This window comes from Vigna angularis, chromosome 11, assembly GCF_016808095.1.
Source record: "Vigna angularis cultivar LongXiaoDou No.4 chromosome 11, ASM1680809v1, whole genome shotgun sequence".
In the NCBI taxonomy this organism is placed as follows: Eukaryota; Viridiplantae; Streptophyta; class Magnoliopsida; order Fabales; family Fabaceae; genus Vigna; species Vigna angularis.
In genome coordinates, this window is record NC_068980.1 from 22,442,416 (window position 1) to 22,459,878 (window position 17,463).

The following is a 17,463-nucleotide window of genomic DNA, read 5'->3' on the forward strand; positions in this document are numbered from 1 at the left end:
ACTATCTACAACTTATGTGGAATGTTCTAGATTTTTACCTAAGTAGAATATTCTTGATTTTTCTTCCTATCTTAGGCTTTTCTACAATATTCTAGAACTTGTATTACATTTCAATTCTTCTATCTAAGGAGCTTCTACATTCTTCTAGAATTTGCATTACACTTTAATAGTTGTTGTGACAGTGTGTGTGTGCTCTTATTCAGTTGTGTTAGTGATGGAGAGCATGAAAATGTACCTTCGTGCCCTTCATAATCGTTTTTTTGCAATGGATTCAGATATATTGACACTTTAATAACATTTTGACAACTAACATATGTCAAAATATAACTGGTTCATTTTAAATATTATTTTATTTGAAAAGGTTGACATGTAAGAATTAATGAATTTAGTATATGAAGATACCCCTTCCATTTTCGTTTTCATTCTTTTTTTCATTTTGTATTTTTGTTTTCAATTTCTGTGTGTGTTTTCTCTCCTTTCTCTCTCATGAAACGAGCATAAAGGATTATTTTCTCTGGCGAGGTAATTTGTAAGACTCTGGTAAAGCAATGGAAAGCTTCGGTGACAAGGTATTTCCTTTCTCTTTTGCATTTTTTGTTTCCCATTTCCTCTTTCTCCTTTCTCTTTTTCCCTTACTCCATTTTCATTTACCCTTTAGTGTTTTGGATGTACCCATTTCCATTTTGAATTCGATCGTTGGTTATTTATTTTTCATGCAGTTAATTGGTTGGTGGGTTGAATGCAAGATTGACCCCGGAACAGAGTACCGTTATTGGAAATACACCATTCATATTGGTCGGTCGTGAAGAAAAGCTCATTAGTTGGTGGTGAGGATGGGGTAGGTTGTCGCGACGACGACGTGTCGCTATGGAAGAGGAAGCCCTTTGCTTTTTCTTAGCGCGTTTTGCCATTGGGGATTTGTTAGGGTTTAAGATTTTGGAAGAGAAAATAAATTTTGAAGGGTTTAGATATGTGAGGAGAAGTGGGAGAGAGAAATAACTGTGATGACACAGAGTGTTGGAGAACAAAACAGGGTTTCATTCTATAATCGCTTACATAGCATTCGTAATCGATTACGACTACTTTTTTTTAATCCCCGAATTTGAAACATTGCCCTGTGTAAATTGTGCACATAATTCCAATAATAGTTATGATATACTTTTGAATGAAATAAAGACATCGAGACATTTGGACAAACAAACAAACAATATATTATCTTGAATTACATCTATTTTGGACAACTCGAACACAACAAAATAAACATAATCTGAAAATCATATACATAGAAGATGAAAATGATATAATCAAAATTGTGTTATGACTAATTGAATGGGCAAACATGGTAATTGGTGTAGGGAACACAACCTTTCAAATTGAAGTCAATCATCCATTGCAATAAATGGAAAATTTGACCCAAAACAAAACCAAAAACTTCTTGGGGATTGATGTTCTTATAGTTGGAGAACGCAGTTGAACTTTGTGTATAATGGTCATGAAGGCCCTAGTAATCGATTACATGTTCTTTGTAATCGATTATTAGGACATAAAAAAGGCAAGAATGGTCTTCCAGCTCACCTGACGTGTTCATTGATGCACTAAACACCTCCCATGACCATTAAACTCACTCACCCATCTAAAATAAGAAACATGAAACAATAACTTGAAAGTAAACTCATTTAGGAAGCTTAGAAAAACATTATTTTTGGAAAATTAACTGCATCTAGTACAGTGGTCTAAAAATTATGAGTTAGTAGTCATTTGAAAGCTCTTTGAGTCTAGATTCCAACAAAAAAAGAATCAACTCATTTGGAGTTCGATGGAGAAATTTAAAAGCAAAACAACCAGCAAAGGTAAAAAAAAGAGTTGGGGAGTGTTGTTCATCCAGTTGGGGAGTATAGTTGAAGTTTTTGTACAAATGGTCCTCAAGCCTCTGGTAATCAATTACAAGATCCCTGTAATGGATTACCTAGGCAGAAAATGGCCAGCAATGCTTATGGAGCTCATCTAACTTACATGAAAGCACCTAAATGACCCATTTTCTCAACAATTCAATGGCCTAATGTGTTCATTGGTACACTAAACACCACCCATAACCATTAAACTCACTCACCCATCTAAAATAAGAAACATGAAATAATAACTTGAAATTAAACTCATTTAGGTAGCTTAGAAAAACATTTCTTTTGCACCCATGACCATTAAACTCACTCACCCATCTAAAATAAGAAATATGAAACAATAACTTGAAAGGAAACTCATTTAGGAAGCTTAGAAAAATGTTGCTTTTGGGAAAATAATTGCATCTAGTACAGTGGTCTAAAAATTATGAGTTAGTATTGAACTAAAAATTATGAGTTAGTATTGGTGGTTTGTACAAAAAGGATAATGTGGTTCCTGATAAGTGCAAAAAAGTAGTTAATTTTCATATGGAATTTTAGCACTTATGTTTTGAATTGAGTACATTTGTGTCAATTTTCCTCAATCTAAGAAAGATGAAATGTAATCACATGTTTCTGAGTTGTTGAGTAAAAGGAAATCATTTGATCCCTAGTTTGTTTACATTTCAGGTGAACTAAGAGAGAAGAGCAAATCCTGCAACATTTCGCCCAAGCTAGAATGATTTCGCTTAAGCTAGACTTGTCCAGGAAGCCATTACCTTAAAAGTCATCCTCGCTTAAGCGAGAATATTTTAGCTTAAGCGAGAATGATTATCTTCTCCAAGAAGTTTCTTCTCGCTTAAGCGAGAATAATTTAGCTTAAGCGAGAATTCGGGCAGTTTATATACTTACGAAGCATAAAGAAAGAAAGGGGACGAAGAGCTACGGAGAAAGAAGTACCCAAAGAGTTTTTCTTCCACTTTAGTTGTAGGATCTTCTTCTTCATCTCTTAGAATGCTAATGGCTACTATGAGTGGTTGATCTCTTCTCTTGGGATTGAATGTAATCGATTCGAACTCGGATGTAATCTGGTGATATTTATATATAGCATTTCTGTTTTTATTCAACATTGGTATTTTTGTTCTGCTCTTAATGCTTGATTCTACCTGATCAATAGTTTCATGAATGTGGATTTTAGACTTGACTGGAAAGTATTTCTAAAACCCTGATCTGAGCAAGAATATTTGATATTCTGTGATGCTAGGGATAGATTTCAGTTTATCAATTGCTTATAACACTTGAATATAATGCTGGACAGTTTGTTGGATATGTGAGGAATCAATATTCAAGGAACTGATCTTATGAATTTTATATGCGAGGAATCGATATAAATGACTTTTGTGTGTTGCATCAATGTTGGTAATTTCAGTTGCTATATGTTTGTATTCATCCAGATTGCAGACGAGTGAGATAGATGAATTCAATCCCAACTTCTCATATTAATCTTCGTTAAGTTATTTGTTACTTTCACGCAACGTAGTTTTATTTATCAACATCAATCATGAATCAAATTGAACATCCTTGTATATATACTGTTTGAGATAAAAATTTATCTGTTTAATCGAAACTGTTCCTCGTGGGTTCGACACTCTTACTCAAAAATCATTATACTACAGTTGACTATTGTTACGCTTGCCAAAAGTCTAACAGTTCCCCAGTTGGGAGAACTGAGCTCCCTAGGGTTGTATGAACTATGTTTTTTAGTGATTTGTTCAGTTCTTTATTTTGGATGAGTGAGTGAAAACCATCGACCTCAATTATAATTAAGACGATGGATCAAAGAAACTTTTTTTCATGATGGATTTCAAAATCAAATTATGGTTGAAGTTGAATTAACACATTAAGTTATAATTCATTCAATCATAATCAAAGAAAATAACATAGAAAATAACATAATAGATAAGAAATCAAAAAATGTAATTCATTCATTAATAAGAAAACATTACAATATTGAAAAAGCATTACAATAATAAAAAAGTATTTCATTTGAAAACAAAGAAAGACTATACTATCAAATCTAAGAAGGTCCTTGTTGATCTAAGAAACTTCGTATATAATCCATTTGTTCCTTTAGGTGTCCAACTCGAGTGTCGATGTTGTTAAATTTGTTCCCTATGTTATCAAGTCGGTTCCCACAAACGTTCGAAGATCTCGGATGTCGTTGATAACTTGAGTCAGCATTGTAGAAGAACTCTCTTACGGAGGGGGAAACGCTCGATGAACATCACGCATTCCATGGGCATCCTCTCTTTTGTGAATCCAATTTTCATCATCATTTTTGACAACCAAATGATTGTATAACTTCAGCTTCAATCCTAAATAACCACTTAATTTAGGGTAAAAGGAGTGTTACCAATGCCAATAAAATCGCCTAAAACAACATATACAAAAAAAAAATCATCACCAATAGCCTTTACAAAGCAACATAAAACATAGTAAAACAACAAACACCTCAATACTGCAGTTCTACAACAACCCAATTTTCAACATAAAAAATAGTCAAACAACAACTCAATCATCAACAATACCAATAACACAAAGAGAAAACATAGCACATGACTTTATGGTTCTAGGCACCTTAACACTAACGAATACCCCTTCTTTCACCCAAAAACGCCAACACGTTCGGAAAAGGAAAGGAATCACCTTTACTCCTTGGTCAAGAACGCGAGAGGGGAGAATGTGAATGCGTTGATCAAGAAACGGTGTAGGTGACGGTGGAGGTGACCTTTGATGTCACAGGGGTGAGAAGTGAAGGATAAATGACGATAAGTAGAGAGGGCAAAAATCAAAAGTTGTCAATAGGAGAAGAAGAAAGAGCAAGATAGAGAAGAGAGAAAATCGATGGAAGTTGACGGTGAAGGTTGTCGCCGGTGAGAAAGAAGGACAAAGGGATAGAGAGAGCAACCAAAGATGGTGAGAGGAAAGAGAAATGTACCCAAAGAGAAAACGAAGAGTCTGAAAAATGATTTTGGAGAAAACTACAAAAAGTTCTTTCCTTCCCAAATTGCCCTTCACGTCACCATTTCAACTTTTTAAAATTTATTTGAAGAGCACCAATCAAACGCTCATATATGGCGTTGTTAAAAAGTTGTGTCATTTAGTTGTTAAAGAAACATTTTCCTTTTACAATTGACGTATAAAACCAAAATGAAAATTTAAGTGCCACGTGGCATCCTATTAATGGTTAGGATATTAGCAAGGGTGTCTATAGCAATGTAGATGTGTAAGGATCAATAAACATTGAGCTTTAGTCTACGATAGAGAAGAAGTATAAATCCTAATTTACGAAAAAAGTCCTAATTTGTTTTCCTCCCATCCATCTCCTTGCACCCCATCTCTCGCGTCCTTCTAAACCATTTCCACCATCTTCTCCATCATCACGCATCCTCGATTCCCTCTGCATCTTCATAGCAAATGGGTTTCGAATTGTAAAAGACTTCCAGATTACAAAATAGTCATAACAATGTTTTGGATTCACTAATATGAAAAAGTATATTTTTTAAACTCATTCTGGATTAACAATTCGGAATATATGCTTGGATCCAAAAATATATTCTGCGTTGACCAATCCAAAAATTACACATGAGTTTTAGATTGATTAATCTCAAATGTATTCTCAAATCGCATGAATTTTTAATTGATGAGTTTGAAATGCACTCTTAAATTTAAGAGTATATTTTTGGATTGATCAATCCCAAAATATTTTGAATTCTAGATCGAACAATATAAGATGTATTACCGGATTCAAAAATATATTCTGGATTGTACAATCAGAAAATCACATCGAATTAGACAATCCAAAATACACTCTCAAATCTAGTATTGCATTCTAGATTAAACATTCTTGAGCGAACATTTTTGTTCTTTTTCTTTTTTACTTTTGATTTTTTTTTACGTTCGTTTTTTCTATCATACAAATTTCATCTTCATCCATTCATCACCCAAAATTTTCCTCTGCAAACTTTTCCTAATTCCATAAAACACAACATTAATTGGACTATTTCTTTAACTCTCTTTTATTTAATTAATTAATAATTAACCTTTTTAATTAATCATAACTTTTTATTGTTTTGAAGAAACTTCAAATTCACCCCTTTTATTTATTACCTTTTTTTAAATCTTTTAGAAACAAAATCTATTTACCAGAAGAAATTGGATGCTAATAATAATATTAGACATCTGGTTTGAAAAAAATAATATTTTTGGTTATCATAAAATACTTCCCAACATGGTCCTAGTATGTATCTATCCATTAATTAATCAGTTTTCATTGGTGTTAATTCATATATATTATAAGTACACTACAAAGAGAGGTGGAGGACTTGATGTCTTGATGCATTAATGTCATGTTGAAAGTTACGCTCTCAAATAAAAATATTATAGTTTTTAATCTTATAGTAGGTATTCAATCTAACAATTAACATTAAAGAAAATTCATACATTGAAATTGTTGAATTGCATTTATTATTCAAGTAGAAAGAGTGTAGTGTTTTGGTTGTTACACTAATGAAAAAGTTTCATCTTGACTATTAGTTACAATCTTCAAACCAAGTGGTTAACATTTAATCCAAAATTAGAAAAACATCTTTATTTTCCATGATGATTACATTTAGTTAAAACTAATAATTTTATTAGTTTTATTTATCACAAAAAAAAAAAAGTGTGGATATACATATGTTTTCACGAGCTATTACATAAAGAGGATTCATCATTTACCAATATACATTTGTTTTTTAATTTTATCATTTAATAACAATCATCATTTTTTAAATTAAAATAATTATCTTATCAATTTTACTTTTAAGTGACATTTTTTTAATTTTAATTATTTGTTAAAATTTAATTATTCTCTTAAACTAAAATAATTATTTATAAAAAAATTACATAAAAGAAATAATAATTATTTACAATAAAATTATAAAAATTATCTATATTTTTTAAAATTTGTAATTTTATTATTTTCTTTTATCATAAATATGTATTTTTCACTTAGTGTATATGATAAATGCATATTTATACCCTCATTTAATCTTTAATTTTGGTTCTTAATTTGTTTTTCGGGTTTAAGATATTGTTTTAATTAGGATTTTTTATAATTTGCAGCTGAAGCTAAGATGATATCATGGACATGTAAAAATAAATTAATTATAATTTCATGACACCTTAAAAATAAATTCAAAAATAAAAAATAATCAAAACTATACAAATTCAAATCAAATATTGCATGAAGAAGACAAGAAAAACATGAAAAAGTGAAGAAATTTGATTAAGCCAAAAAGAGATAAAAAAAATAATAAAAATTGAACATTGCAGTTCTCTATTATTTATACAAAAAGGGCTTTGATAAATCTTTATGATAAAAGGCAATTTAGGATAAATATATCTTTAGATATTTTATTTGATATTTTTTGTATGGTATGTAGGATAGACCAAACGGTCAACACATGCAACTGTTTGATCTACTACTTTTGTCAATGGTCAAAACAGATCAAATGTTGGGCTAGTGATTCAGTTATCAATCTTAGACCACCACTTAAGTTATTATTATTGGACCAATGGTTTGGGCAAATAAACAGTTAATAAATTAATAACACACAGTTAAAGATATTGATTAAAGATACTGATTGAAGATAGTGTTAACTGATTCAAGTTGTTTATGAGTAATAGACCAGATTTAAAGGTAAGTTTGTTTTATTGGACCAGGTTAAAGGTTCATGAAATAACTTATAAATACAAGACTAAGCGGCAAAGGTAAGTATGTTTTGGCTAAAGTCATAATACTCAATTGTGAGAGAAAGTTTCTAAAACAAATGCCTGAGAGTTGGAGTGCCTTTTGCAGATATCAATGAAAGATTAATTTTATTTTGAAAAAGTTGTGGAATCAATCTATTTTCATTATTATTATTTTTTTTTATCTTTTTTTATATTTTCAATTATATTTTTGTTTTTTCATCATTATTTTATTATTTAATCTTGGGTTAAATATGTTTTTGGTCTCTTAATTTTTAGTAAAAATTGGAATTGGTCCGTCTTCGAAATTTCAAATCAATTTAATCTTCCATCTTTAGAAATGTGCAGATGGAGTCCTTTTAACCAAACTTTGTTAAACTTATGAGACGTTTCAAACGCATTTTTTATCTAACATTGAAGCGAAAATAATTCAAATAATATAAATAACTCAAATTTTATCGTGAAATGCTTTGAAACATCAAATAAACTTAACAAAATTTGATTAAAAATACTAAATCTACGCATTTCTAAAATTTGGAGATTAAATTAGATTGATTCTATATTCCATTAATAGACCAAAAATATATTTAATCATTTAATCTTTTATTTATTTTATTTTTCTTTATTTTTTTTATCTTTATTTTGTGTGATTAAACCTTCTCTTTAATTTTTATAACAACTAATTAGTTAAAAATCAATTTTATGTTAGTTAATAGACATGTTGGTCAAATGTGTTAAATAAAATTTAATTAATTCTATAATAAACAAAATATGATTTTTTATGTGTATTTTTAATGCAGCAAATATATAAATTTATATTTTATTCTAATTTAGTTTGTCTTATAAAATAAAACTATTAATTTTTAATCTTATTTTAACTAATTTTTAATGGTAAAATTAGTTGCTTTAATAGACAAATTTTATCTAGATTGAATTCCTAAACTTTAAAGTGAGGTGCTTCAATGACACGAAACATGGGAAAAAAGTATGTATATATAAATAAATAAAAAATAAAAAAATAAGTAAGGTGTTCAGTAAGAAAATCGATAAACAAATGAAAATAAAATCCTAAACAATGGGAAGGCATCCAAATAAGGCATTCTTGAGCGATCCCCGTCGCCTCATCGGCCGGACCAGTTCCCAGCAGCTCTCTCCGCCGTCGTCCTTCGCCGTGAACCTCGGCTGCGGAGGTCGCGACTCAATCCGGTCCTGCCTCATCTTAATGTCACTTAACTCCATTTGCAAGGGAAACTTCATCCCCACCCCAAACACCTTGTTATACCGCCGCCGGCAACTCTCGCTCCTCCGGCAGCGGCTCTCCCTCCCGGACGGCGACCGAAGCCACGCCACGAAGCCATTGGTCCGACCCGAAGACTCGGACCTCAACAGAACCCGGGTCTCGCTTTCGGATCGGCGTGTTATGACTTTGCCGCAGAAAACGATGTCGTCGGGGACGTCACTGGAAACGAAAGCTGTCGCGGGGAACTCGAATTCAGAGCGTTCCATAACGGAAACAGTTATTAGTTAAACACCGATTTTCTAAGAGAATGAATCTTTTGGTTTGAAGAGTTGAGAATAACTGAAGTGTAACACAGAAACATATAAATATATAGTTGAATAAAAAAAAGAGAAAAAACAAACACACCAGTGTTTCTTCTAACGTTAGAGTTACGAGATCTGTTTCTAGAATGCGTAGATAGAGAGACCTAAAGTAATTGACGGAGTCATGGGAGTGAAAACTTTTTTTGCATATTATATATTTCTTTCACCACCTGACTTTGAGAAATTCTAGAGAACTAATTATATATATATATATATATATATATATATATATATATATATATATATATATTTAAAAAAAAAACTTGACGTTACACCTCATTTGATAACTTTGTTCCCTTTCCCCAAGGTACGTTTCTTATTAAATAGTCAACATTCAATAGAACATGTTTAAAGTAAATCAGGGTTTAATTTGTACAACTAAGATCTTAAATTTAAATTTTATATAAAATAGTAATTAACGGAAAGAGAACACTCATTTCATCTCTCTAGATAATTCCATTCAAGCATTTGTTTTTACAGATAATCTATTTTTATTAATGATTGTAAAACATCTCTCGTCATTTTAATTTTAGCATGTTTGGTTGGGATTATTTTTATACGAATAATAGTCAATTTAAAAAAAATTAGGTTAATTTGATTGTTTTCTAGAAATTAAATATGCCTCTTTAGTTTTAAGAAAATTAAAAGAAAAAGGGGAACCCAGCAAGCTAATGTTTAAACTCTTAAGAGTAGAGATAATGTTATAATAATATGATGGATTTGTACTTAATTAAGAGCACAGATAAAATTGTAATTTAATGTATATCCTTGAGGACCTTGGCATTCTTAAATGATCCATTGATAAATGTTGTTTTTTCTTAATATTTTTTGGGTTTAGGGTTACTAGAAGTTTTGACTAAAAGCTTTTTGTTAATGTTTTTGTTTCCATTTAGTATTGAGTGGGTAGAGATTTGGTGGATATCATCATTTGGTGTGAAAGGTTATTGTATTGTATTGTTCTTGACAGAGCAATGAGGGAAATTAAGTGGGCATTGTGTGGATGTTTGATTGACTTGAACCTCAAGATCTTGTGTTTGTGTTTGTGTGTGTGAAGAATGAGAAGCTGTAATATGATCCGTGATATGATCTGCTTCATGATGGATTTTGTAGATTTCTAGTGTCATAGGTGACGAAAACGCGGGTTTGGTTCAGCTATTCTAGAATATTTCCTTTTAATTTTCTCAGACTTATAAAACATTAAAATTTGTAACATGAAAGGTCAACGTGATGATAGTAGAGCTTGATAGGGTAATATATTATAATCATTCATTAAATAAAGACATTACATTCATTTATTCATATTTACATAACAATTATTAGACAAAAAAATAAATAAATGTGAGAAGAGACGTGTTATATTTAGATAATTTACTTTATTGCTTACTTTTTTTATAAAACTAGTACAGTAATTTCTTAAAATAAAAAAAAACCTTTAACTTGTGCATTCATAATATTATTTTTTAGTATTGTTAATTATTGTAATTAATGTAATTGTCAATTATAAATATTATTATTATTAACTTATTTATTTGCAAGGTTTTAATGTTAGTTATAATAAAAGGATCACTAATTGTTATATATACACTATTATTATCATATTAATATATTATTTTTTACTTTCAATATATTTTTTTACTTTCAATACATTTCTATTTGGCATTAGAACACTTAAGTCTTAAAATATTAATGCAGAGAAAAGTTTTAGCACAAGTTATTTTGATACTGTATTTTATTTTAAACATTTCACTAGCTCTCAAAAATGTTGAGAGATACATGAATTGCAAAGAACACCCTTAGTAGGTGGAAGAATACATATGGAACTCATTGTTGATACAAAGGAATTTATCAGACTATCAAACAAATGTGCTACTGTCTAAAGAAATAGGACTTTAAAAAAGGTGGTGTACTGCACACTGGTGGATCAATCACCACACATTAGCATGTCATTCGTATAGTACAAATCTTCATTCATTTCTTAACAATTAGGATATAACATTATGTACTTTGAAATTGATATATATATTATATAATTTTACAGACAGTAGAGCTTGGACGGACTGTCCACATTGATGAGGTGTTTACACAAACTCATCTTCGAAAGGACATTAGCGCATATGTTGATGAGAGGCCTCGCAAGACTATTATAAGTTAACCTTTTAACAATATTCAATCTTGTATTATTTATTTTCTTTCACAGTTTTAACTTTATGTTATTGACGTTTTATATATTATTTAACAAGAAGATTTATCCTTACACTCTCATAGGCTAGATCTGAGGTGGAATATACTCGTGATGTTGCATCAAGAGTAGATGGTGATGATGATGACATCATTGGGACTTGGTGTTCGGTTGATTTCGTCGGTGGAAAGAAGAAAGGACGACTATATGGGGTAGGAAAACTTGCTGTCAATTATAGTATTGGAAGAGACATACTGAAACACCAACCATCTGCACCCAACACTTATGACAAAACCAATGTCATCCTTAGACAGAAACTAGAAGCTCATGACCAGGCTTATGATGCACTTTTACACAAATTTGAAAATCTTGAAAATATGATCATGACATTGTTGCCTCAGCAAGGATAGAATCAGTCCACTCCATCATCCTCCCAACAATAATGCCCACCAATACAGCCCACCCTAGTGTAGCCATTTGTCCAGCAACAACCGCCTCTGCAAGAAGAAGAACAAGATGATTCCAATGATTATAATGACTATTAGGAGATGATAAACGTTTTAAAACTTAGTTGTTTATTTTAAAAACATTTCTGTATGATTTTTTATTTTAAAAATTAATTGTTTTATCTAAGGCTTGAATGGTACAATCAAACAATAATTATTTCTATCAATATTTATTTCATGTTTCATGATTTGATTTCATTGTCTGAACTAAGAATTCTAAATGCATTGAGTGCTTTATTGGTAGGTCTATTATGATGAACTTGTTTATTGTTTTTTTTGTTGAACTTGTTTGTTGTTGTTTGGTTGAACTTGTTTGTTATTGTTGTTGTTTTGTTAAATTTATTTGTTGTTGGTTATTGTTGTTTGTTGTTGACGTTCATAGTTTTTGCTTTATAAAATACCAAAAACTGAAATTTGTTGTTTTTCTGGTCTCGTAGAGTTGTAAAAAGAATCACAATTAATTAAAAAAACAAAAAAAATTAATTAACGTCGTATATTAACAAAATTCGACGTCGTATATTGTTAAAATTCGACCTTAATTTAATATTGAATTTTTTAAATTCGACGTTAATTTAACGTCTCCTAATATGACGTCATTTGTGAATTGGCCGTTAAAAATTCAAAATATTCGACGTTGTACGTGATTTTTGTAATAATGATTATTTACCATTATCAACAGATTTCATCTATCGGTAATTATAGTTTTTTTTAGTTGTATGAAAAGGTTCTTTTATGAGTCCAATTGAGTGAAATGATCAATTTATGGATTGTATGAGAGCACCCGTATGATCTTCCTTGTTATACTGAAATTGAAAATTACAAATATTATTCCCAGCTTGTGGTTGACATGATCATGCTTTGTGATTAAAGGAAGAAGATTTGGAAACTCCTAGAAATGTCTCAAGAAGGATAGGGGAAGGATCATATACTGTAAAAGTGACTCTAGAGATGTAAGAGGTGAAGAAAATAATCGACCCCGGTAGGTTAACTGTTGGCTACTATTTTTTAGTTACATATTGATTTTTTCTATGACTATTTCTAATTAGCAGTGATCAAGGTAAAATCTTGAAAAGTGCTGGATGGGACGTTAGTATTGGTGGATCACAAGGTACTGGAACCCTTCGTAATGTTTCTCGACCACCTCAGTTTAGAGAGAAGAAAGCTGAAGCTTCACATAATCAGGTAACCCAAAGAATCCAGAGAGTGGTTATCAAAGGGATCTGCTAATAAAAGGGCACAGTGAGTCACTTGAAAGTTCCTCACCATGATGAGCATCTGGACAATCACACTGAAGATGTAAATGACTCTTTCTTTTCATATTGATGTTTCAGTGCTATAAATTGTGATCAAGGTTAGTGTACTATATTTTTATGGTTCAGTTTGTGTTAAAGTGTTGGTGCTTCTAAGAAAACTGGTGCATGAAATCAATAAAGAATATTTTGTTTAATAAATAAGTTATTAAATAATTAATAGTTAAATAAATTATTACGAAACATATTCGAATCAAGAAACCAGCTCTAGGCAGATCAATTGAAATCAAGAACTGAATAAATATATGTAAAAATTTAATATTCCTTCACAACTACAATCACTCATCATACAACAATAAGTTTTTCAAAGAGTCATACACAGCTATATGACATATTTTGACATAGTATCGTTTTTGCTAGAAGAAAAAGAAAAGGTTTGCTTGAATATCTTCTTTTTATTGTTTTCCTTCCATTTCATGACACAGAAAGAATGCAACTGGGCTTAATGAACTGTGTTGCACATACCAGGGTTCCTAACACACCAAAGGGGCTGAATTGGTTCAGCCCCTATTCCTCTACTTACCATTCTGCTTCTCCATTCATTCAGTCTATCTGTGGCCTCTGCATATCTTTTCACACCCTTTTCATCCTTATTTCCTGACCACAATGACTCAGCAAATGCACAAGTTCTTGGCCAAATTCTTGCATCCAAAACAGTAGAATCAGATTGTTCAGACCACAGTGCTACTTCTCCACCCAAAACCAATTTTGCTTCTTCCTCATTCAACCCATATGCTATATCATAATTGTATATGGTTTGCCATGTCTTAAAAGGTCCACACCAAGAGCCACCGTTGTCTTTGTCGTCCCCATTTTGATTATCATAGGCACTGTTGTTTCCTACAAAGTCACCATGGCCACAATCCAGGTAATAGAAGTCTGATGATGACACAATGGTGCGGTATCCCAAAGAAACTATCCTCTTAGTGTTGTTGTGTCCATTGCTCCATGTCTGCAAAATCACATGCTCCTTGGGAAGAATTGTGGATGAAACATGGACTGTTTCATCCAGTAAAACATCTTCCCAATAGACAACGGTGCGGTTGAGGGACAAAATGAAAGGGAGAGTGTTGTTGATAAACTTCTCAAGAACTTGGTTGAGAGTTCCACCGTCTGATAGATATTTCTGAATTGTGGGATCAGTTTTCCAGCAACCTGGTATAATCTCATCAGCACCTGAGTGGTAAAATGTTTCTGGGAACAATGTGGTCGTGTCACGTATTACATTCTTTAGCACTTGGTAAGTCTTGGGGTTTAGAGGGTTCAAATGACCTGTTCCTGGTTCTGCAGCAAGGACACCGCCGCTAGCTGGCGACCAGAACATGTTGGCACAAGTTACAATCTCAGGGTAGGCTAAAGCCCAAGATCCTGTGTGCCCTGCAAAGCAGTTCATTCATACCAATCAGTGACCATAATTCTCATATCTCGTGAAAGAGGAAAACAGAAAGTATAGTATCACTACAAATTCTCAAAAAGCTTCTCTTCTAATCTACCTACAGATTTTGGATACTAAAGTAGTTTACTGATATAAGTTATAAATTAAAATTACCGATCCAAATCCGTAAAAAATATATATAGAAAATCATAAATTACGTACGTATGTAATTATAAGTAGGTACAAATTTTAATGTTTTAAAACATACAAAAGCCTAATTGATTTATAAATTTGCCACATGATTACAAGACTTCTTTCTGTCAAAATTATTATAACCCTTTAAGTATGTGGTGTAACAAGGTTCTCATGAATAAAAAATCTATTAAATTTTAATGTATTGAAATTGAACACGTAGTAGACTATCTTAGAATATATGTTATACAACTTTACCAGGAGATTTTGATTAATTAATTGATCGTAATTCCGTGAGTGTCAAAACATACAGAAAGAAACAGACACAAGAATCAAAGACATGTAATCATTAATTTATTGTTCTTGAGCTGAAATTTTTCAATGCAAGGTAGGCTCCAAATAAAAAGACAAAATAAGCAACCAAAATACAGTTCAAAAGTAAAAGAAATTGAACTAACCAGGTGCATCAATCTCAGGCAGAACACGAACCCCATGATCGAGACCAAACTCCACGATCGTTTTAACATCCTCTGGTGTGTACACCATGTGAGAAGCATAAGCACCCTTTTCAGCCAAAGAAGACTCAGAAGGAAGCACAAGTGGAAAAGATTGTGAGTCCGTGAGATGCCAGTGGAAGACGTTGAGCTTGTTCATGCTCATGGCTTCCACTGTCCTCAACAAGTCCTTCACGGGGTAGTAGTTCCTCGACGTGTCCAACGTAATCCCACGGTGGGCATAGAGTGGGGAATCCCACACACGCACTCCCACTGCAACACACGAGGGACGACCCCATGCAAGCTGGGAGAAAGTTTCAAGTCCTCGTATGGCGCCCCACGTAGTCTTGGCAGTGAGGATGGCTGAAGAAGGGAAAATGGAGAGGGTGTAGGACTCGTCGACACCATGGACGAGTCCTGCATCAGGGTCATGAACGACGAGGGTGAGAAACTCTAATGGTGGAATGTTTTTGGAGATGTTGACCTCCGGGGGGACAAGTGGGTGGTGATGTTCGGATATTACGAGGTTTCGGTAGCGGGTGATGGCGGCGGACAGGTGTTTGTTGTGGTGAGGAGTGGGGGTGGTGATGGTGAAGTTGGAAGCAATGAGGGTGGCTTGATGTGGTGGGGCCCACGTGAGGTTTCTGGGCTTGGGCCACAAGTTGAGGATTGTGGTTGAGTGTGCATTGTTCAGTGTGAAACAGGAGCATGAGAAGAGGAAGAGAAGTGATAAAAGGAGTGTTGTTTCTGATTTTTTCATGGTGATACGATTGTGTGTTGGAATGTTTGGTAATGATTATATATATACGAGGAATTTGTGTTTTGAAAATGGATGGAAGTGGTTTAAGAGTCAGCAGTTTGATTCATTGGAAACTTAGTTCTTTGTTTGTCTGCTGTTTGTCTGGTTGTTGATTGGACTATGTGTTGACGCTTGCTTTGTTTCATTGCATATTGATTTAGAAGTAATCAATTGTTTAGAGCAATGGACTGCACTGATAAATTATTCATAAGCTGTTAATAAAATTTTATGATTAATTGTGAATAAAGTTTATAAATGGGTGTTAAGCTCTTTAAATTATTATAAAAAAATAAATTTGTTTTGGAATTTTAGTATATTATGCATGAATATATATATATATATATATATATATATATATATATATATATATATATATATATATATATATATATATATATAAAGAAATAATTTTTGGGTTTGGATGAAAGTGGAGGAATAATTTTTCAAAACTTCCTTTACTTATACGACAGATAAACCTCAAAGAATTAGAACATTTAAGACTCTTCTGACTACTTGAAATAAGTCCAAGAAAACAACACTAGAATATTGCAAGAAAGGGAAATTTGTAGGTGGAAAACGTTCGAGTAAAAGGCAAATGACATCGTTTAACGAAAGAGTTGTAGGCCTTCTATGTTTAACTAAAGATTACTTTTGTTTCAGTCTAACTAACCATTTGAATCATTAGAAAAAAAATGATTTTTTTGGTACAGAAAATAGTTGCCGGCCACCCTCTGTGTTCGGGTTTCAACTGAAAATAGGACATTCATTAATACTTGCCGGCAATTATGTGTTCCATTTTCCTATTTCTAGATGATCACTGATGTTTGATAATTAATTAAGATTAAAAAGACACTCTGAAACGTTCACTTATGCCTTTTCTTTTTAATTATAAAATATCATCTTATTTTCAGCCTAGTTATTTCAGTTTTTAAAGACTTACATAATAAGAAAATAATAAATAAAAAGGTGTTTACTACAAAAATAATAAACTTGTATTAATTATTTTTGTATTAGCTATTTAAATTATTATATTTAACTAATTTTTTTATAAATTATTTTTTAATATGTAAATACATAATAATCCAATATATGTGTGTGTCCATGTCCTACATTTTTGGAGTTTACAAGCATCCACTATGTGTCTGCATTACATCTTAAATGATAACGGTCTATGTTTTGGGAAAATATTAAAATTAGTTTTTTTGAAAAGGGTAATTTTGTTGTGAGGAAGTAAGAAAGTTTAAAAAACTCCAAAAGGCTAATATGTCATTTTGTGCTTTTGAAGGATAGATAGATATCACAATTTCTTGTGTAGGAAGAAAGAGGCATGGAGGCA

General features: G+C 31.9%; 1 protein-coding gene across 1 annotated transcript; it reads right to left on the minus strand.

The window, feature by feature from the left end:
- Positions 1-13,509: 13,509 nt before the first annotated feature.
- Positions 13,510-16,240, minus strand: LOC108333621 (beta-hexosaminidase 2). The gene is made up of 2 exons (XM_017569091.2): positions 15,293-16,240; positions 13,510-14,644 (listed from the first exon to the last, which is right to left on the minus strand). The coding sequence occupies exons 1-2, from the start codon at positions 16,086-16,088 to the stop codon at positions 13,710-13,712; spliced, it is 1,731 nt and encodes a 576-aa protein (XP_017424580.1). The 5' UTR covers positions 16,089-16,240; the 3' UTR covers positions 13,510-13,709.
- Positions 16,241-17,463: the final 1,223 nt, after the last annotated feature.